At 35.4% G+C, this 22,798-nt stretch overlaps 1 protein-coding gene across 1 annotated transcript in view; it reads right to left on the reverse strand.

Moving 5' to 3' along the window:
- Window positions 1-22,798, reverse strand: part of lrrc7 (leucine rich repeat containing 7) — an 82,342-nt gene that overhangs the window by 15,333 nt on the left and 44,211 nt on the right. The window contains 19 exon segments of the mRNA XM_051897125.1: window positions 2,084-2,264; window positions 3,436-3,547; window positions 5,629-5,715; window positions 6,872-6,994; window positions 8,038-8,226; window positions 8,450-8,574; window positions 8,667-8,766; window positions 9,934-10,003; window positions 10,566-10,681; window positions 11,931-12,060; window positions 13,698-13,715; window positions 15,200-15,272; window positions 15,370-15,514; window positions 15,841-15,915; window positions 19,320-19,383; window positions 20,288-20,344; window positions 21,765-21,854; window positions 22,395-22,473; window positions 22,603-22,720. Coding sequence (XP_051753085.1) covers window positions 2,084-2,264; window positions 3,436-3,547; window positions 5,629-5,715; window positions 6,872-6,994; window positions 8,038-8,226; window positions 8,450-8,574; window positions 8,667-8,766; window positions 9,934-10,003; window positions 10,566-10,681; window positions 11,931-12,060; window positions 13,698-13,715; window positions 15,200-15,272; window positions 15,370-15,514; window positions 15,841-15,915; window positions 19,320-19,383; window positions 20,288-20,344; window positions 21,765-21,854; window positions 22,395-22,473; window positions 22,603-22,720 — 1,952 coding nt within the window.

The raw sequence follows: 22,798 nt of genomic DNA on the forward strand, positions 1-22,798 counted from the left end.
ACATATCACTCAGTTTTTCAATGGCATATCACTCAAGCCTTGTTTACTGAAATCACGTGACTTTGGCAGTTTGAGATCGTTTGATACACGCTCCGAACCACTGATTCGAAACAAAAGATTCATAAAGCTTCGAAGCTTCATGAAGCAGTGTTTAGTTCAGTGACGAGTGCTAGATATTGTTGAATAAAGTTGTTATTTTGTTTTTTTGGCGCACAAAAAGTATTCTTGTCGCTTTATAAAATTAAGGTTGAACCATTGTAGTCACATGAACTGTTTTAAATATATTTTTAGTACCTTTCTGGGCGTTTGAAAGTCTAAGTTAACTTGCTCTCAATGCAGGCCTCACGAGCCATCAGATTTTATCCAAAATATCTTAAATTGTGTTCCGAAGATGAACGAAGGTCTTACGGGTGTGGAACGACATAAGGGTGAGTAACTAAAGACAGAATTTTTTTATTTTTGGGTGAACTAACCCAACATGTTGATGTTTTTAATTTCAGAATTTGGGGATGTAAAGTAAAAAATGTCAGGGTGATACAACTATCCTGATGAAGAAAAAAGTCTCATTAGAAAAATTAAACTCTTGAAAAAAAGTATTTTAGCATGAAGTTTCATTCTTAGAAAAGCTTATTAATGTTTTGTTTTTTTGTTGATGTGATCACATGTTGATGTGATTCTAGTTTATAAAGTTATAAATATGTATATTTTTTCTTACAAAAATGCATCACTTCAGAAGGCCTTTATTAACCCTCTGGAGCCGTATGGATTACTTTTATGATGGATGGATGTGCTTTTTTGCGCTTCAAAATATCAGTTACAATTCACTCCCATTATAAAACTTGGAAGAGCCAGAATATTTTTTTATATAACTCTGTGTTTGAGTGAAAGAATAAAGTCACATACACCTAGAATGGCTTGAGGGTGAGTAAATTATAGGATCATTTTCATTTTTGAGTGAACTAATCCTTTAATTTGTTCATACACTACCCGCAGGCACAATAGCCCTTGAGCAAGCTGGGGTTAAGTACTTTGCTCAAGAGCACAATGATTAAAACATAGGGTTGCAATCTTAGTAACTGTCTGTTTCCTTGTTCATTCCTACTTGGGGCTGAATCTGCAACATTTTTATACACAGCACAAATTTGTGTACTACCCCTCATTGCTCTGCTTTATTTTAGCTGATGCTCACAAAATCTTTTAACTTGATGTCTTCATGTAATGTTGGGGATTAAATATCGAAAATTAAATTTAACTGGGCCTTCAACTCTCTTAATATACCATATGTAGTTCAAATTGAAAAGTGCTGAGAAATATCGCTGTGGTTGACTGAACTGCCATCCTCATCAAATAGATTTTCAAAGTTTACAAAATTTCGCCCACGTAATACTTCTGCAAGGTTATCAAAACAGAAATCTCTCAAAGAGCTCTTCTGAAGAACAGGCAGTGAAAGGAGTGATAATTAAGTTTTTCAGCAGTACTAATATAATAAAACTTTTACTGTTAGCAACAGAGATGGATTTTAAGCTGCACTTTATTGAAGATGACAGCAAGAGTCATACTGCTGTGCGTGACTTTGAATGAGAGAGAAATCGTGATGTGAGCAATAGAGACATTTAAAAGAAACACAAAAGCCCGGATAGAACCCTCTTAGAATTGTCTTCAATTGTCTTGTTAATTAAAATGGAAAGAAATATGAAATTTAAAACGAGCACCTTCAATCTAATAAAAGGCAAATAACAACATCATCATTGGTGTACGGGACACCCCAACAAAGGCACAGATTTGCGATCTATATCACTGAACAGCATATGAAAGAGTAGTAAAAATATTAACTGCAATTCTGTGTTTCATAAATATTCCCAGTTATTAAAAACAATATTCAATTGGTTGGTTACAATTGGCTCAAATAATTTTGGATTATTGGTAGAGATGTTTATTACAGTGACAATGTCAGTTTTGGGCCACCCAAAATTCAGTTAGCTGGATATCTATACTCTTTGATCAACTGTCCTGTCATATGAGAGCACAGATGGTCTATTAGTTCACACAAATGAATAGTGGCAGTGATTAAACTCTTGCCAACCTGTTGGTCCAGTGAGTCTGTGATGGCCCCTCTTTCCCAGATGTTTGCAGATTACTGGCATTTCCAGGTGGGTTGGAGGAGCCAGATGATCCCTGGGAGGGTGAGTAGTCTGAATAAGTGGCAGATGATCCGCTGTTGTTCAAACAATGCATTTTGTCTGGCTCAGACTCATCGGTGGACTCTTTAAAAAAACAAAAAAGATAAAATAGGTAGAAAGGTATACAAGGTAAAATAGTTTATATGCATGAACAACGACTCTATTTTTGTCTGGAATAAACCCCAATTATTGTGCTTCTCACAACTACTATTATTCCACAGTGTTCCCCAGTGCAATTACACAATACATTGTTATACCAGAACATCATTCTCAGAAGGATTTTAGCTTTATTAATAAACATCAAAAGAGAATGAGGGGATTTCTTTGAAAAATGGAATCAACGTAAGATAAGATTGAGTTATGATATTTTGGTCAAAGAATGAATTGTCCACAATAAGATCAATAACATGCATTTGGAAAATAGATTTTCATATTGATGCCAACATTAAAGGGTTAGTTCACCCAAAAATGAAAATAATGTCATTTATTACTCACCCTCATGTCATTCTACACCCGTAAGACCTTCGTTCATCTTCGGAACACAAATTAAGATATTTTTGATGAAATCCGATGGCTCAGTGAAGCCTCTATTGAGAGCAAAGCCACTGAACCTCTCAAGATCCAGAAAGGTACTAAGGTATTTAAAATAGTTCATGTGAGTACAGTGGTTCTACCTTAATATTATAAAGCGACGAGAATACTTTTTGTGCGCCAAAAAAACAAAATAATGACTTTTCAACAATATTTAGTGACGGCTGATTTCAAAACACTGCTTCGAAGCTTTACGAATCTTTTGTTTTGAATCAGTGGTTCGGATCGCGTAAACGAAGCCTCGTGAATCACATGACTTCGATCCGAACCACTGATTCGAAACAAATGATTCGTAAAGCTTTGAAGCAGTGTTCGAAGCAGCGCCCATCACTAGATATTGTTGAAAAGTCGTTATTTAGTTTTTTGCCGCACATAAAGTATTCTCGTCGCTTTATAATATTAAGGTAGAACCACTGTACTCACATGAACTTTTTAAAATATGTCTTTAGTACATTTCTGGATCTTGAGAGGTTCAGTGACATTGCTGGCAATAGAGGCCTCACTGAGCCATCGGATTTCATCAAAAATCTCTTAATTTGTGTTCTGAAGATAAACAAAGGTCTTACGGGTGCAGAACGACATGAGGGTGAGTAATAAATTACATTATTTTCATTTTTGGGTGAACTAACCCTTTAACTTCTACAGGCTTTTTCATCTCACTAACCTTTTTTTTCCTTGCCCAGTAACACAACCTTTGGTTTGTACATAGGTGGCTCTACCAAAGTTGGCCTCATGTCAGAAATTCGGATATCATTGGGGGAACCTCCCATTGAGTCCTGGAAACACAAGTGTCAAATTTGCAGTGAATTAAACACTAGACAAAAGGAAAGAATAACAGGCACAAGGGGAGTGGGGTGAGGTTTTCCTGCAATCAAATTACAATCTATCATTTAAATAGCAAAATCAAGCAACACGAATAGTTTATACTAAAACATACTAGGATATATTTGTAATCCAATTTAAGATCACAGTGTCAATAAATATAAATCAAAATAAATTTATTTTCAAATGTCAACATATCAAATTATATTGAAAAAGGTTGCTATATTAACTGCAAACATTTTGGCTGTATAAAAATCTGTTTGTCTAATTGCATATTACATAAATCTCTATTAGGCAGGACCTGCTTTTAGAAAAACTAAGCCATTAAAACACACATGACAGCATTACGTTAAGAGATTCCAGTTTAAAAACGTTACAAAAGGATCAGAAAGCTAAAACGTGAAATACATGAATGTAGCTAGTATTTACCGTAGGTTCCCTAAAGCTTTTACAGTATATTGAAATGAGTCATTCATTAGAATATGCTTAAACAATTCCCTTATTATATTACAGTGACAGTTTCATGATTATAAAACGCAAACAGTGTCCCCAAATGACCTCAAAGTTAAACAAAACTGAAGCTGAGAACTATATCAGAAGTAACAGAGTGTGATCTCACACCTCAACATCAAGTTGAGATTCATCATTAGTAATATGTAGACTGTTAGGATTCACAGGCCTTGTCCTGGCTTGTCTGGTCAAATCCCCCAGGAGCAAATCAGTTGCTTCCAGGTCTCTCACAGCTGTCTCACACTCACACCTCTCAGACCTGACTGTTCATCAGCAGGCTGGCTCACACAACCGGCAGCAGAGCAAGAGGGAAGTCACATATCAGAACATTCTCTCAGAACAACGTCTCTGTGTTATTTCCTTATTCCTTTAAAGCCACCTCTCCCCTTCTCTGCCTTCATATTTTCTATTTTGTCTTTTTTCTTCATTGCTCTGGCACAAAGGGTCAAAAGAAATGTGACTGTGTAAATTGATGGGGCAGGCTAATGCTTTCTTATTTATATTAAATGAACTGGGAACAAAATTCAGCATGGGGGCCATTTGATGCATGTTGTGCAGTGTTCGAATTATACCAAAGATTCCAGGGAGGCCCGATATTTGGAATAAAGACCTCTTATACACTACCATTCAAAAGTTTGTGTTCAGTTTTTTTGTTTTTGAAAGAAATTTATACTTTTATTCAGCAAGGATACATTAAATTGATCAAAAGTGACAGTAAAAGGCATTTATATATAATATTACAAAATTATTTCAAATAAATGCTGTTGTTTGAACTTTGTATTCATCAAAGAATCCTGAAGAAAAGGTATTTCACAAAAATATTAAGCAGCACAACTGTTTTCAGCACTGATAATAAGAAATGTTTCTTGATCACCAAATCAGCATATTAGAATGATTTCTGAAGGATCATGTGACACTGAAAAATGAATGGTGCTGAATGGTGCTTTTCCATCACAGAAATAAATTACATTTTAAAATATATTCACATCAAAAAAAGTTTTTTTTTTTTTTTTTTTTTTACTACTGTATTTTTGATTAAACAAATGCAGCCTTAGTGAGCAGAAGATACTTCTTTTAAAAAAAAAAAAAAACTTTTTCCAAACTTTTGACAGGTACTGTATGTATTACTTTTATAATAGCTCTTATTTATTGTTTTTTAATTATTATTTTATTAAAAAAGTTTTGGAATCATTAATTTGTGTGTCATTAGAGAAATCAATCTCTTGCTGTGATAACAAATTTAAATGACAATTCAAAATTGGCCAATCTCCTCTCTAGCCCGACTATAATTCAAACACTGACATGCTGGAAACTGATGGACTGGGAGTGACCGAATTTCACCTCTTTTTTTTTTTTTTTTTTTTTTTTTAATTATAGGAAACAAACCCATGCGTGTATTTAACAAATGTTTCACCCACAATGGGGGTGTCTGAGAAAATGAATTTAATTTGCTTTGAAGGCAGTTGAAATGAGCCACCCCATATGCTTAGCTGATTTTCTGCTGTCTGGTCTCTCAGCCACTTACTATGAGGCAGAAACAGGAAGAGGAAGTAACGGCCAGGCTCGTATTCTCTGGCTGTTGCGGCTTGGGAACGACGCGATGTAAAGAAATCTAAGCAAAACAAACATACATACATATATACAAACAAACAAACAAACAAAAATGGATTCTCATGGTCTAGAAAGAAAAGTATGTGTAAGAAACATGAGGTTTATGGCACTGGTACTCCCAAGGTCCCGATAACCCTGATAATAATAATAATAATAATAATAATGTTTGTAGCTCCACAGTTTGGCCGGGGGGGTCTTTGAGACCATGGGGGGAAGCAGTGTGAGGCCAAGCTGCGATGGACACAATACACCATGCACTTGTATGCTATTCTAAACAAAGAGCTACTGCAAGCATAGAAAAGCCTGGCATCAATGAATGGATTATGAATGTAGCTGTTTTTGAGATTTATTCTGGTTTACTCAAATCATCTTAACCATTCCTGAATTCAATTAATATTTTCATATAGGGACCTTTAATGGATCCTCTGAGTGTTCTTGACATTTCACTCTGACCTTTATTTCTGTTTACTAAAAGATTTTCAGCTGTACAACTGAGCAGTGCTACGGGATATAAAACTGAAGACTGAGTGAGAGTAATAACATTGTAGGTCTAGATCTCTAGTAAATAATTGTAGGTTATATTAAAAGTGAGTTACCAAAAAAAAAAAAAAAATGAAGCATCCTACAAGGTGACTGTGACATTCATTACTAATTGCATCAGCTCTGCTCTAATATTCATAGGCAAAGTTAATGACTTCTTTGTTATCCTGTGTCCTAAACAACACTGCAGCTCTGGCGGTTGGAGAGGGGGGTTGCTGGCTGTGAGAGATGAAACATTTGCACTGATCTTTGTGTATTTTATCTCCACAGGTTCAGCTAACCTTTAACAAACACTCTCAGCACTACACAACAGTTTCTATACATACAGTACAACCAAACTGACTCAGACACCAAGGATGCAAATACCAGGCTTTCAAAAACAAAGAAACTACTGCCTAAATTTCATTACACGCTCTCGTCCTTCTCTTTTAAAATTATTGACTTTATAAATCCCTAATGTGTTTTGTAGTTACAATAATTAACCATTATAAAGGTTAAAGGGAGCGTAAAATAAGCTGCAACCCCGAGATATTACTGTGCGTAAATGTTTTAAGAGGATAAAGCTAAGGCATTCAGCATTTAAAAGAGACAAAATTAAAAGAGAAAACTTGTCATACTTCCGAGCTCTCAGTCAGATCCTCTTTGTCTTTGCGTTTTGGGATGTCAATGGCTGAGTTGTGGATGACACCTTGATCAGACATTGGTGGTTTAGAAAAGTCTTTGACCTCTCGCTCCGTCACCTGTAAAGAACATACGCTAATCTAAAAGTGTTTCATGATTCAATGACAAAAACTGTGACTCGGATATTCAACTGTGATGGATATTCAAGCAAGTCACATTTTTTATTTTACCAAGGGTTATCATATTGCCTCTGATTGTGTTTATAAAACTGCAGCAACATCAATATAATAAAAGAAACTAATGTTCAATAAATAGTTCTTAATATAATACAATTTAATATAATACCATATATATATATATATATATATATATATATATATATATGTGTGTATATATATATACATATATATATATATGTATGTGTGTATATATATATATATATAATGGTTAGTTCCTGCGGCTATGACCGCTTCACCCAACGGTTCTGTGTATCACTTCACAACACCCTTAGCAACGTAAACTGTTTGTTCTCAATTTATATTGTTCATTGAAGCTTACTGTATTATGTAGAAGAGTATTGTGAGAAAGTATTACCTGCATTCAGATTTAGCATTTTCCTTCAGGTCAGTCCTATGTTCATAATAAAAAATCTGTTTAAATGTCCACTGCAATATCTTGTCCTTTTAACAGTTAAAGGTTTTTCCCATGACTGACAGCGCTAGTCAAACCATTTGTCAGTTGCGTCTTGTTCCGTGTTCACAACAATTCAGTCTTTTCAATATAAAAGTCTTCGCTACTGACTGATACACTCATAAAGACAGGCTTTGCCATCATCTAATAGCGTAATAATGTAACTTCTGTTGCTGTTCATGGTCAGGGACTATTTTTTCCGGCTGAAAGAAGGCTTTTAGTGATTTTACTTCATGAAAGTTGCAGGGTCTCCCAGGTGGTCCCTTGGCCCTATTTTGAAATTTTCTGGTCTAACTGTAACTTGGTGCATTAATATAGTAGTGACAGGTATTTGTTTATCAGTATTCCAATCAAAATTCAGAGTCTGATCTTTTTTATTTAAAAAAATGTGCACTTTGTAGCCAAATTGCAGAGACATTGATGTATGAACCCAGGTAAGGCACTGTGATAAAAAAAGATAAAGAAGCATTACCTCCTTAGGAGCAATGGGCCACTTGGGCTCATACTTGTCTTGACTGTGGAGCTCCATATTGGTCCCAGAAGAGCATTTTTCAGTGTTGAGGGGGTGAGTGGTTTTACCCACCAGGTTCTGCACTGACTTCACCATGTTCTTTAGGTCTTCTGGGTAAGGGGTGGGATAGCGCTTCAGATTAATCTCAACCTGCAGATAGAGGGAAGAGGATTTAGCCCACATGGCAGCGATATGACCTTTTCTGATGCTTAAAGGTGGTTTTTCATTAATCAAAGCTAACCAGATACAGCAGTCTTCCCGGTTACATCTGATATTAACATCTGTGATCAGATCACGTGAGATGGATGTTAATGCCAGGTTTAAACGGGGCCAAAGGTGCTGGCTATTTCACATTTTAAATTCCTAAGGGGACCTTCACTTTTCCTGAGTTGTCCTCTTCTTCCTTCTTGTCCTCAAACTCAAATGCCACAGTCATCCTCTGCTGTCTCTGCTCCTCCCAGAGAGTGGGATTAAAGCTGTCACTGTCAGACTGGTAATCTGCAGCATGGAGAAAACACATCCATCCAAAAATTTTAATCCGGTAAAATGTAAAGAAGAAAAGAGAAACGGCTGATTTACTATATTCTTACCCTCATCATGCCGGGGCTGCTGAGGAAACATGTAGTTGGTAAGGACTCTCTGTTTGGTCTCAGGGTGAGCCTCTGTTTGAAGGGGGATAAGGGCCTTGGACTGAATAACAAAGAGAACTGTTGTAAACAAATACAACTGTCAAATGACATTTATTAAATGGTAGTATGTATTATGACCACTTCTAACCACATTTAACAGACAATTAAATACAGTGGCTCCCTTAAGATATTTGGATACATAAATGTATGAACGTCATTGAATTACTTTATAAAAAATAAAACAAAGTAGCATTTGGTTCAAAGTAATAGTAAAAAAAGTACACTCTAAAAAAATAACTGTAAAAAAAGAAACAAATGTACATCGTAAAATACCGTTTTTCATTGAAACAGTAATATACTGTAAAAACAATGCATTCTGGGTAATATTGTTTGTCATTTTTGAGAAAGTAACCTAAGCTGTGTCCAAAATCGAATACTCCTCTACTATATAGTATGCAAAAAACAGTACGCCAACAGAGTAGTATGTCTGAATTCATAGTATTCTAAAAACAGTAGGCGAAAAGTCCCCAGATGACCTACTACTTCCGGCGAGATTCTGAAGTGCGCATTCAATGGACACTTTACTATCCCATGAGGCCACAGGAGAGGATTTATGAATACAGTTGAACCAACATAACTGACGCCGGTAGATTACATGATAATGACAACATGGCGGATGTAGTATGTCCAGATTACATTCATAATACACATACTTTTTTAACGATTGCAAAGTAAGTTCTATTTCAAATGTAGTACCTACTCAGACAGTATGCGATTTCAGACGCACATCTATAGGCTACTTTCTCGAAAATTACAAATATTACCCAGAATGCATTGTTTTTACAAAATATTCAGTATATTAGAATGCATTCTGTATATTACAATGCATTCTGGGTAATATTATTTGTCATATTCGAGAAAATAGCCTAAAGGCCTCTTTTCTTAAATGAAAAAATATTACCCAGAATGCATTGTTTTATGGTATATTACTGTTTCAATGGAAAACAGTATTTTACTGTGTAAATTTGTTTTGTTTTTTTACATTAATTTTTTAGAGTCAATTCTGGGGGAAAAACAATTTTAAATGTTTTGTTATATCAAGTTTTATATGTGCCCAAACACTAATTGGGGGCCCACTGTATTAAACCATTTATAAAATATGGTTAAAAGTGGTCCAAATACTATATAGACTTTGTACACAATTTAAAAAGGAGGTCCAGATAACAACCTGATTGTCAGATAACCAGAGTGCAGCAAGATCTTTCAATTTAGTGAACGTGAAGGGAAGATTCTTTAACCTAAAACAAAACAAAACAAAACATAAAGAATTAGTTCATGATCATTTAAAAAGGTAAAACATGGATGTCAAAAGCCAAATGAGACTGTTGGGGGAGTTATTTGGTGTAGTTAAAATGTTATGAAGACCTGTGGGGATTCTGTCCATTTAAGGGGCCCATTAACTCAGGTACTCTAATGGCTATGCCGCGTTTAGTCTTGGTTAAGTTTAATTACTCTGCTTCCAGGTAATCGCAGTCAGAGCATCTAAACTGTCCGCACAGCTCATAAAGAGCTTTTTTTAATTGGCCTGTGGGAAGGCCAGGCACTTTTCATATGTCATGCCCCATTACTGTGCCATTATGGAAAATAATAAACACCATCTTCACTGCTTTACATAAACCGATCAGGACTATTCATCAAACCTATAAGAGGTTTGAAGTACTTTCTATGCTTTGAGCAGACTTTCATGTGTCTCATCTTTTATTTATTAAACAATGTTGAAGATCATGTGTTGGTGTGATAAATGTGTGCACAGGGTATAAAATGAAAAGAAAATAAAACTACAGGAACATCAGGTGTTACCTATTGTCACTTAGATTGAGAACACGTAGCTTTGTCATCTGTCCAATTTCATCAGGCAGAAACTCCAGTTTATTGGAGCGCAAGGACATGACCGTGACATTCTTGCAGTTTCCAATCTGCAGCACAGGACAGGATATGATAGCTCTGGTAAGGTGCAATTTTGTCAGCTTTTTTTGTTGGATATCAGCATTCTCTCTTTCTCTCAGGTAAAATGACTCTTGTAAACTGTCAATACAGCGAGTGAGGTAAGTGAAGGTCAGCAGGGCATTACCAAGCATTTGGTTTTACAGATTTTCGCTGTGCTGGATTCAGCCACTTTAGTGGATCTCAAAATGTATGTGAACCATCAGGCGTACAGAATGCTAAAAATGTATAATATTGTATCATTTTTAAATGTGTAATGTTTAGTTTGATGTGTCTACATCCTTAATATTGCTTTGTGTGTTGTATGTACACAGTAAACATTATTTCTCTGGGATTGTGGGAAGCAAATACACTACCGTTCAAAGGTTTGGGGTCAGTAAGATTTGTTTTAAGGAAATTAATACTTTTATTCAGCAAGGACGCATTATTCTATTTGAAATAAATGTTGTTCTTCAATCAACGAATCTTAAAAAAAGATGCATCATGATTTACACAAAAATATTAAGCAGCACAACTTTTTTCATCATTGATAATAATGAAATGTTTTTTGAGCAGCATATCAGAATATTAAAATGATTTCTGAAGGATCATGTGACACTGAAGTCTGGAGTAATGGATGCTGAAAATTCAGCTTTGCCATCACAGGAATAAATAGCATTTTAAAATATATTTAAATAACAAAGAGTTATTTTAAATTGTAATAAAAACAAATAACAAATGATGAGCATGAGAGACTTGCTTCAAAAACATTAAAAATCATACAAACCACAAACTTCTGAACGGTAATGTAGGTGTTTAACAATTTTCAAGCTGTGGCCCTGTTGAACAGTCTGCACATACCATAATTTTAGACTGTGCAAAATAAAAACAGCAGACTTATATAAAAGGTATTAAGATATCATGGAGTTGCCTTGTTTGCAAGTAATTTCAGAAAGAAATACAAAATGGTCTGGATTTAACTGGTTAACTGGTTTTAGCTGAGCAGTGTTGATCTGGCTAAGTTACTGTTGTAGACAGGCTTGAACACACGTTTTTAAACTTGTTTTGACAGTTTTAATAGTTTTTTTTAACTGTTATTTAAACTGGCAACCATCTAAACAAACATAGCTGGTCTACAGTAGGATGTATTTTCAGCACAAAGAGATATAAGATATATAGAGAATGTATCTTTGATTTCCCGTATTAATTCTGTAGAAAGAGCAGGACACTAATACTACTCACCTCCCTGGGCAGCTCAGCCAAGAAGTTCTCATCGGCCGCAAATGTCCGAAGATTGTGCAGGTAGCCAATGGTGGGAGGCAGGGATTCCAGTTCATTACAGCTACAGTCAAACTCCTCTAAAAGTGATAAACTGGCAGATGTAAGAGAAAGGTGAGGAGTGTGCAGTTATGCAAGGTAGATTAATGCCTATTGAAAGCCTATTGAAAACACTTCATGAGATGATAAGATTAATGTATGCATCATGTGACGTCTTTAAAGTCTTAAAAGGAAGAGTTCCTTTTTTTTTTTTTTTTTTTTGCTCACCCATGTTGTTCCAAACCCATTTGATTTTCATTTTGTAGAACACTCTTTTTTGTAGAATATTCTCAAAATGAAAGTGAATGATGATACAGATTGTCAATCTCCAAAAATGGCAAAAATCATAAAAGTAGTCCATAACAATTTGTGTACTATTTTCCAAGTCTTCTAAAGCCATATAAAAGCCTTGTGTGAGAAACAGACCTAAAATTTTTATTTACCTATATAGCACGATCAACGTCAATTATATTTCAAGTGGAAGGTAATCAATAAATATACAGTATTTTCACAAGTAATCATACACTGTAAGAAAAAAATCCATAGAAAAATGGAAAACGTATTGGCATTTTTCTGCCAGGACATTATCCGTTTAAGGAAATTTACAGACATTTCTTTTAAACCCTAAAAAATCGAATGTTTGAAAAGCATAATTCAGAATATGGGTAAAACACCTGTGAAAAATCAATATGGAAAATCCCTTCATATTAACACAGTATTTTGGGCCCTATTTTTACAGACTTTTCTTAGAGTGTGTGGCTTCATAAGACTTGGAACATGCAGTACCGAAGTCAGTTTATGATGCTTATGGTGCTATTTTGTCATTTTGGAGCTTGACATGCTCAGTTCCCATTCATTTTCAAAGGAAAATAGAGGCCAGTACAAGAAGGAATAGAAAGTCATAAGGGTTTGGAAGAAAATAAAGGTGAGTAAATGGTGACAGGTAAACTATTCCTTTAATATCCAATTTACATTCAAACATCCCATTAAAATGTTTACAATGCGCATACAAAGAATCTATGCCTGAGTACAGTACATTCAATACAAGTAGTATGAGTGTCTAGGGCTCATATCTTTTTAAGACAAGGAATAAATGAGTTTTGTTAATGGAAAATGAGAATTATGAGTTATGTGGAACCATTGTCTCCACGTAACAAAGGTATGATTAACAGAAGACATGTTAAAGGGATTAATGATGATTTTACTAAATATACTACACTGCAATGCAGTTCTGGTGGTTGTACAAAACACTCTTATCCTATGAAATACTGGGCTCTTAAAACAAACCTTATGTTAGTTTATAGCATTTACAATGGTCTGGTATATGCCACAGTGTTTATTGAGTCAAATGAGTTTCAGTACTTTTAGTAATGTATGCATTTGGACCTCACATTAGTCATATAAAACATTTTTTTCTTGCTTTTTTCTTATGTATTTTGTTTCTTTGTTCCTTTTCCGCTTTGTCATTTTTTTTAATTTAATGAATTTGAAAGAGGTCAATGTATATTTGTTAAGCTAAGTAAGGTCATTAGTACAACATTTGTACTAGCAGACCGGTCCAGCTGGCCTTCCATATGTAGAGCTTTCATTGTGTCTCTTTAAGCAAGATATGGATGCAAAGGTATGCCCTTGCCTAAATAAACATGCTGTGGCAGACGTGTGGGGAATACAAACACTCGCTGGTCTACTTACCCGGTTTTGCCACGTGCACTGAGGTGCCCATTTAAGATGCATGTTTGATTAACACAACACACAGAACCGAGCAATGACAAACCAAGAAGAGAGATGCATGGAGTATAGTATCACAGGAATGAGGTAGTGGTGACAGCTATGATAAATGAAAAAGGCAGTCTGCAGAAAATATGACCTCTCAATTAACAGATGCTGTGAAATATGGTGTATACACTTCGTCCCTGAATTTCCCATTTGATTTTGCATTAAAAATTCAAAGTCAAACTTATGAAACGGGTTTGATAAGGTCATTTGTAAAATTAATTTCTGGAAGATTTAAAACATTTTATTAGACCAATATAAGGTAATATTTTTCAGTGTTAATTGCATTGTGCTATCTCAAATGAATTTAAACATCTAAATATACAGTATGCTGTGATATAATTATTCAGAAAGATTACAGGGTTGACAGTTTAACAGTTTAATTTCGTAAGTAAAAAAAATCAATGCTGATACTTCTACTTATATCCACTTCCAATGATCAGTTGTTTAGAAAAGATATTACTATAATAAGACATTTTAAAAAAAACGGCATCAGCTATTTATTATTAAAATCAATTTTTACATGCCAACACTACTATTCAAAAGTTTTAGGCTCAGTAAAAAAAATTTTTTTGAAAGCCTCTTATGCTCACCAAGGCTGCATTTATTTACAAAAATACTGTAAAACAACAACATTGTGAAATGTTACAGTTTAAAATAAGATATTTTGTATGCCTTTACTGTCATTTTGATAATTTTAATGCATCCTTGTTGAATGAAAGCATTATTTCTTGAAAAAAATATCTTACTGACCCCAAATCTTTGAACAGTAGCGTATGAAAGACACAAATGGCACTCATTTTTTAGAATGAGCAAAACAATAGATTTATTTATTTACAAGTTATCAGATTTTAGCTAAACAATATATTGACTCTAAGGAGGTTTGATCCAATTACTTTGTTTAGGGTTTTAAATTAATTGTACATTTTAATCCCAGAAACTAATGTTTTTTTTCAAATCAGGACTCTACACACAATTTCCCTCAAATATAGGTAATAAAGACAGAAAAGTACTGTTTGAGCTGAGAGTCACACTGAAGTTGACAGTCAGCATTTTCTCATGCTGGGGTGAGAAAAACTGCCAGAATGACAGCAGCAGAGCTGCAGAATGGTTAGATCATGCCCCAGATGGCAATTCACTGAGAAATCCAATACAGAGACTATAAGCTAGAGTTCAGTATCACTAAATGTCATCATAAAAAGTTGTATATAAATAATTACAAAGTCTCAGGTCATTAAAGACCTGCATCATAAGTCTATTATATAGCTATAAACCACAACAAAAATTCTATATACTTAAACATTAAAAAAACGGCATTAGAGGAATGTTCAGGGATTACGATCTAAGACGTCTCAAACGTATTTTCTGCCTTTGTCATTTTTCTTTTACACAGCTGGATGAGTTGTAAGTGAGTTACTAACCTTCCAATAGTGTTAGGCAGTGATGTGAGCTGGTTGTCATCAACTTTTAATGTTGTCAACTTTTTCAACTTTCCTGTAACATCATAAAGATACATCATACACAAGTTATCTTATATACTGAAACCCTAAAACCCCAAATATTTCGAAAAAAGTGAGCAGTGGAACTTCACCTATTGAATCAGGTAACTGTTGCAGCATGTTGGAGGAAAGAAGTAGGTCCTCTAAGGACTCACAGCCAGAGATATCTGCATCTAGACTCTCAATCCTGTTCTTGGCCAAGTCTAGATATCGCAGCTGCCTCAGTTTCCCAACAGACTTCAGCAGACAACAAGAGAGATAAATGAAAGAAATCATATATTATACTTTATACATATATTATAGTCCAGTATCTACATTAAAATATCATGTTGTCAACTTCCAATAGTTTCCACAAAGATTTTGTCATCATTTACTGGCACTCAAGTTCTTCTATCCCTAATAATGGAATGTCAGAATGACAAGAAACTGATTATATAATGATAAAATGTTAATTTAGCCTTACTGATATAATATATGTATGACAAGGTATGCTGATATTTAGTAAATGCAATAGATGCTACTCTGGAAAGCTATTCTACTTTTGAAATTACCCCTGTGCTTACCCCTGGTATGGTTTGTAATGAATTGTTGTCCAGCCACAGCTCTTTTAAACTATGGATCTGCTCCAGCACTTCTGGCTGTAACATTAAAGAGGGTCATGACCAACAAAAGAACAATATATACAGTTTTGCATCACAAATGAAAACCAATATATGAATGTTAATTAAATCATTATGGTATACACTCTTAAGCTGCTTTTACACTGTCGGACCAAACAGTTCTAAGAACCTTAAGGATATAACCTCCAGTTATATTTCTCCTTGAGCTTGGTTCAGCACAGCACAATTACAAACCATTCTGGGTCCGGAATTCTCAGCACGGTTGGCTAACCGTAGATGGCAGAATGTGTGTAGTGATGTCGCCTTTTAGGATTTGTCATTTGTCTCTTGCCTGGCTGCCAGTTTCTCTGTAGCTGGCCAAGTGTGCTATTTGAGCGAAGTTAATGCAAGTTAACAATTAACAGTTAAAAGAAATATCTGATCATACTCCATAACACAGTCGCTATTTACATCTCATATCATCTGTTAACCAAAGCAATGACTGACACATTTGTATTGCATTTGAAAGAGCTCCGTCAAAATGGTTCTATATAATTAGAAATGTCTTAAATAACTGCTAAATACATTCACATTTAACAGGTTATTTCAATTTTTCTAGTAATAAAGTATGTTTACAAGCTGCTCTATTAAAATAAAAAATGAATAAAAAGAAAATGCATTAATTAAAACTAAATCCATAAAATAATCCCATGATGGAAACCCCAAAAGGTTCTATATATGAAGTGCAGAACCCTTTATGGTTCTATCTTAAGGTTCTAACCTTTTCTTCAAAGAGAGTAGCTTTTTTAAAACCTGTTTTTCCTCTCAAGGTGAGGAATCATACAATACTTTCCTTGGCAAAGTGTATGTACATATTTAGGCCTTTAACATATGTAAATAAATAAATAAACCCCCAAACTGAAAGATTAGATGTATAGTGAAAATTTGAATGGTTCTGGGGCTAAAACAGAGAGAGACACTATGTGGTGATAAATGTATTGTAAATTCTCTGAGAACCTTGATTTGCTTTTCTACATCATCCAAGATATTCAAAAAGCAAAACTAAATCAAATATTATTGTAAAAAGGAAATACTGGAGCCTATTTTCATTTCTGAAAATCACTTTAGAGTGGGTATTAGATATTAAATCAATCACTTTACTGCACATCCTTTGAATCATTATAAGCACAAACATTATAAGGTAATAAAACCAATAACCAATTCTTATCAAATAAAAGCAAGATCTTGACAAATATCAACATTCCAGAGGCCTCAAAAACAAATTATTGTTTTAAATCGAGTTTCAAAAGACTCAAATCCTCTGTGTGCCGCAGACTCATCTAGTTCTTAATGGCTTCTCTCTGCTTTTCTCTCTCTTTGAGCCTCAGCATCTGTCCCTTCATGATCCCCTCAGCAAGGACTTCAATTAAGAAAATATCTGCAGCTCAGGGCACCACACCAACCAACATCTGCCAACATCACAGCAAGAGTCAGATATCCTGACAAATGCCTCATGCCATCAGTGCTTCGTTCTCAACACCATTGTTTGAGGACGGTGTGCTGTTAGAGAGAAATATTTCTCATGACACCAACAGAGCTATAATAAATGAAACATGATTGTTTTCAGGCTGTGCAACTGCTATGCCATGATTACCTGACATGATGCAACGCATCTAAAAAATACTTGAGGAAACCGCTAAGTAAAATTTCAGTTGAGGATTATTGCTTGTTAATGTGCTATTGTTTTTCTCATTAAAGATGTGGTACTTTCCATTAAAGAGTACAAAACAGGGCCTGAAACTCATTGAAATGAGATGCTTTACCTTCGTTCAGATAATGTTGAACGTTAACCAGAGAAGGTCAAATTGATTATTATATGAGCTGTTTAATCTTCTGTTCATTTTATGAGGCTTGCAATTTTTGTAGCCCTGTTATTAAAACTTTTAATATGTCTGATTTTGTTTGATTCTGTCATTTAACTAACAAAACATGGAATGAATAAATGACAATACCTCTGAGGTGAAACAGACCAAAAATCACCATTATCACAGATGTTTAAGCTATTTTTTCAGGCTATGTTATTTTTAGGTTTGATAATAGTTTACTTTTAGAGTTATACAAGAAAACACAGGATCTGTTCCTCTAATGCCTTCAAAAAGTAATGGGACTCCATCACTCCATGAAGAGGTTTCACCAAAAGTAGTAGCTAAAAAAAATACCACTATTAAAGGGGCTGATATACCACTAATCAAGAGTGTAGCTCAAGAAGATAGGGAGCTGAGCACAAATTAAAAGAGCACTGATGGGGCTGCCAACAGGAAAGGTCAAAAGTTATTTGAAAAGTCATCCGGAACTGGGAAACAGAGATTGAAAGTCCAGACAGCAGAACCAGAAAGTGTTGATGGGTGTTCTCTTATTACTTGGGGGCTTTGAGCAGTAAAGTACGTTTACTGCAATGCCAAACCATCTGTTCCCTTTGGAAGCATTGATGCGCACATGCATTTTTTCATCACCCAAGGACAAAGTGCCCTGGATATTCCAAATGTGTGTATGACACTGATACAAAGTTTTTTCACAAAAGTAATTTCACAACTCTACAGACTCCACCTGTTTGGTACAGGGAAGCTTAAAATAGGGCTGGGCAAAAATAAAATATATAGGAAAAAAATATAACGTAGTTGTAAACTAGTTGTGTACTCAAAGTTGATACTGTTACACTTGAAGTATACATTAAAGTATACTTTTATACACTAAAAAATGGGCCAATTTAGTCACAAGAAGTATTAAAATAGTACACTTACAAGTACACTACAAGTATAATTAGTTTATTATCGATATCATCCCTAGCTTAAACTGTTTTTCCAGCCATTAGTACAAATGTTTCCAAAATGGGACCAGTTTTAAAAACAACCAACAGCTCCTAATCGAACAATCACCAAAGCAAAGTCATTATTGGAAGAAATCTGCTATTAATGGCTAATTTGGAGTTCAACTGCCACAGTTCCTCTAGACACAGTAATTTGTCCGCTCACAGACCTGTTCATTGATTTATACTCAAATAAATGAATGCAAAACTGCGAGCATCAAGCACTGAAAGAAACTGCTATAGGCAAGTTGTGAGTGGGGCTACCTGGGATACATATGATAAATTCCCTGCCATTGTTTACTCCAGCTTGGGTGAGCCAATTAAATGCAGCTCAGTGGTGAACGTTCTGTCATGGCAAGCGCTGCGTGTTTGAACCAACTCATGAATAATGGATCAGCGCATGATGCAACCAACGCAGTGCAGCAACAGAGACAAGAGACTCTGGGAATGGAGGCAATAGCTTCCCCCACCCCCTCCTCTATCCCCGCTAAAGCCAAAATCCATGCTGGGTAAAGACCGAGTGAGGTAACAGCTGTCCCATTGATAAAAGTGTTCAATAGGAGAACATCTTTCTTACCAGTTCAGAGAATTCATTGCTTCCCAAGTCTAACCGCTCCAGTTGCGAAAGCCTATGAATTGACCTGCAACATGACAAGAAAAGAAATCAAATCTCACTTCATATATTGTTAAATGCACCTTTATGTTTAGGATTTAAAATATTAGTCCACCCAATAAAGAACATTTTGTAACAATTTACTCAAATGTTCGTAATGACATAGCCCACATTCAATATGCTGCTGCATGTGGGCAAACACCTCTTTCCCAGTTTGGAGAACATTACTTCATACAGTCTGGTTTGGAAGGAAGGATGGGCAGTTATTCGTGGCAGATAAAAATAGTCTTGAACCAGGACATCTGAACAAGTCAGCAAGCATAAACCGCCGTGTGCAATATGTGTTTCTCTCTAGAGGAGTCCAAAGGTCTTCCCCACTGTGACAAATGACATTGTAGACTCTGCTACACTGACTCTCTGTTACTAACTCATGTCACACATTACTAAGGGATGAACAAAATGGAAAAGAAAAATTTCTCTTCAGGGAAGATAAGAGAAGAGTTTTATATGTTAACGTAATTATTTGAAATTGCATTAAACTCAAACATCAATATTGCCTTATTTGCTCGGCTGTTATAGTAGGTGTAATGACAAAAGCTCCATCTAGCTCTTTACATTTTAAGGCAGTGTAAAGAAATCAAATATAATTTATTCAAAATGCTTTGTGGGGGAAAAATATTTGACAAGAGGTAAAGCAAATAAAGCAAAATAAAAATAAAGCAAAAGTACACCCTATTAAAAAAAAATAAAACTATTAAAAAAAAAAAACAGCCTCTTGATGAATCTAAATAAACAAAACATTTTGATGAGCCACAGACCCAAGGTCCTACACCAAACAGTTTTCCTTTGCTTTTTAATGGCTTGTATTTATTTATTGATCCCATGTTAGCAGGACCCAAATAATTATTCATAAAAATAATTAAGTGACTTACTTTGGCATAGTTTTCAGGTGATTCTCACGAAGCTCCAGGATCCGTAATTTAGACAATCTGAAAAACAAAAAAAAATCTCCATCTCAAAGTTTTTCTAAAGCAAACACAGAGGGATGAATTTACTAAACAACAGTTCTTCCACTTCACATGTGGTATTTGAGCACCAAAAATATATATTTACTAATCACTCACAATGCAGTTTAACCAGACACATTAAAGGATTAGTTCACTTTCAAATGAAAATTACCCCAAGCCATCCTAGGTGAATATGACTTTCTTCTTTCTGATGTACACAATCGGAGATATATTAATAAATATCCTGACGCATCTGAGCTTTATAATGGCAGTGAGCGATACCAATGAGTATGAAGCTCAAGAAAGTGCTTCCATCCACATCCATCCATCATAAACATACTACACACGGCTCCGAGGGGTTAATAAGAAGTGAAGTGACGCAATGCATTTGTGTAAAAAAATATCCATATTTAACAAGTTATAAAGTAAAATATCTAGCTTCCGCCAGACTGCCTTCCGTATTCAACTTACGAAAAAAAGTGTAAAACTCTTGCAGTTCAAAAAGCTTACACTACATCCTACACCTTCCCTATTCAATTTACAGAAAAGGCTTAACTGACGAGATGCCAGTTACGTTTTTTTTTTCTTAAGTTGAATACGGAAGGCGGTCTGGCAGAATGCACATACGCATCGCTTTGCTTCAGAAGGTCTTTATTAACCCCCCGGAGCCATGTGTAGTATGTTTATGATGGATGGATGTGGATGGAGGCACTTTCTTTAGCTTCATACTCGTTGGTATCACTCACTGCCATTATAAAGCTCGGATGCGTCAGGATATTTATTAATATATCTCCGATTGTGTTCATCTGAAAAAAGAAAGTCATATACACCTGGCTTGAGGGTGAGTAAAGCTTGGGGTAATTTTCATTTGAAAGTGAACTAATCCTTTAATGTGCCATTCTTGCTATAAAATTTCCAAACGCTCTATTCACCTGCCGCCCTTTACATTTTGTTACCACCTTCTAAAAGAGCATGAAAAGACTGATTAAAAGAAAATGAATCAAATGCTATAACAACGCAGACAGTCCGCGCAAATACACAGTGTTTTCAGGGCAATTAATTCTTAGTGAATTCCTGCAGATTCTTTTATAAAAACTAAATGCAACAGCCCTTGACCAATGTAAGCTGCAATAATGAATCCCCCTTTCCCCAATGCAAGTGAAATAACCATTTATCATTAAACCCAATATGAGCTGCAAGAACCCATTTATTCATGAAAGCTTTAGGCAAATCACTGCCAGAATCAGCACCATGCTGCTCCTTGGATACAAAATAACATCTAAAAATAAAAACACTACGATGGCAACTACAAGAATGGGACCGACTCAGACAGGTGTGTTAAAGAGCTGTTTCACAATTCCCAGCAGAGCAGAAACAGAGAGGCCCACGATGAAGCACTTACCTCCCAAAATTGGCAGGCAGGTATTCAAGGAAGGCGTCATTTAAGAAGAGCTGTGTCAAGTTGAGGAGCTGGGTGAAGCCGTCTGGGAGCCTGCAGGAACAGAGAGGTGATCAGACCCTCTCAAAGGCCAGTGCCCTTAAGATTTGATAAGCGTTAAGTACTTCAGGAGCAGGGAGAGCCATCTGTAATCCCTCTACACTTCCCCTTCTACTGGCTCTGTTAGCATCCCAGTAAATGGAGTCACTTGAGGGCTGATTTAATCATGATATGAAGAAAAGGGCTGTCTGCAGAGACCACGTACTGGATCCTGAACGTTTGATCCTCTATCATAAACTTTTGAATCAAAGATTTTAAGCTCAGCTTCAGACTGAAGGCCAAACGAATAATGAGCTAAAAAATATCTAGTTTTTACATATACTGTACATTCACTTAATACTTTTATCTTAAGGAAACCAGGAACACGACTAACTGCTTCCATTTGAGTGGGAAGAGAATAAATACAGCCAATCCATATACTGTACATACTCAACATAAAAACAATAAAAATGAACATGGATTTGTCAATAACCCACATGTACATAGTACAATTATCAAACATTTAATTTCCCTGATGTGAGCAGCTCTACTTACTTGGCTATAGGATTTACACTGGCCTCCACAACTGATAGACATTTACAGCATTTGATGTTGTCTGGAAACTCTTGAATACCTGAAATAAAGCCGGTTTTACCATGTTGATACATTTGTGTTTAAAGGTAAAATCATATACAATCATACCAATGTGAAAGACAAATGAATTAAAACAGTAAACATAGAATAAATTGAGTAAAGGATATACCATTTTTACTAATATCTAACTCCTTTAGATTCACAAGGCTGGCGATGGTGGTTGGCAGGCTGGAGAGGTCATTGTCAGGCATGCTCAATTTCTTGAGCGCTTGACAGTTGAAGAGTTGCTGAGAAAGACGGAGAAATAGAGAGATCTGGTTGAAGGTTGTGTTCATTTTTGGATGAAACTCTGAGTTTTACAGTAT

The sequence above is a fragment of the Ctenopharyngodon idella genome, chromosome 6 (assembly GCF_019924925.1).
Source record: "Ctenopharyngodon idella isolate HZGC_01 chromosome 6, HZGC01, whole genome shotgun sequence".
In the NCBI taxonomy this organism is placed as follows: Eukaryota; Metazoa; Chordata; class Actinopteri; order Cypriniformes; family Xenocyprididae; genus Ctenopharyngodon; species Ctenopharyngodon idella.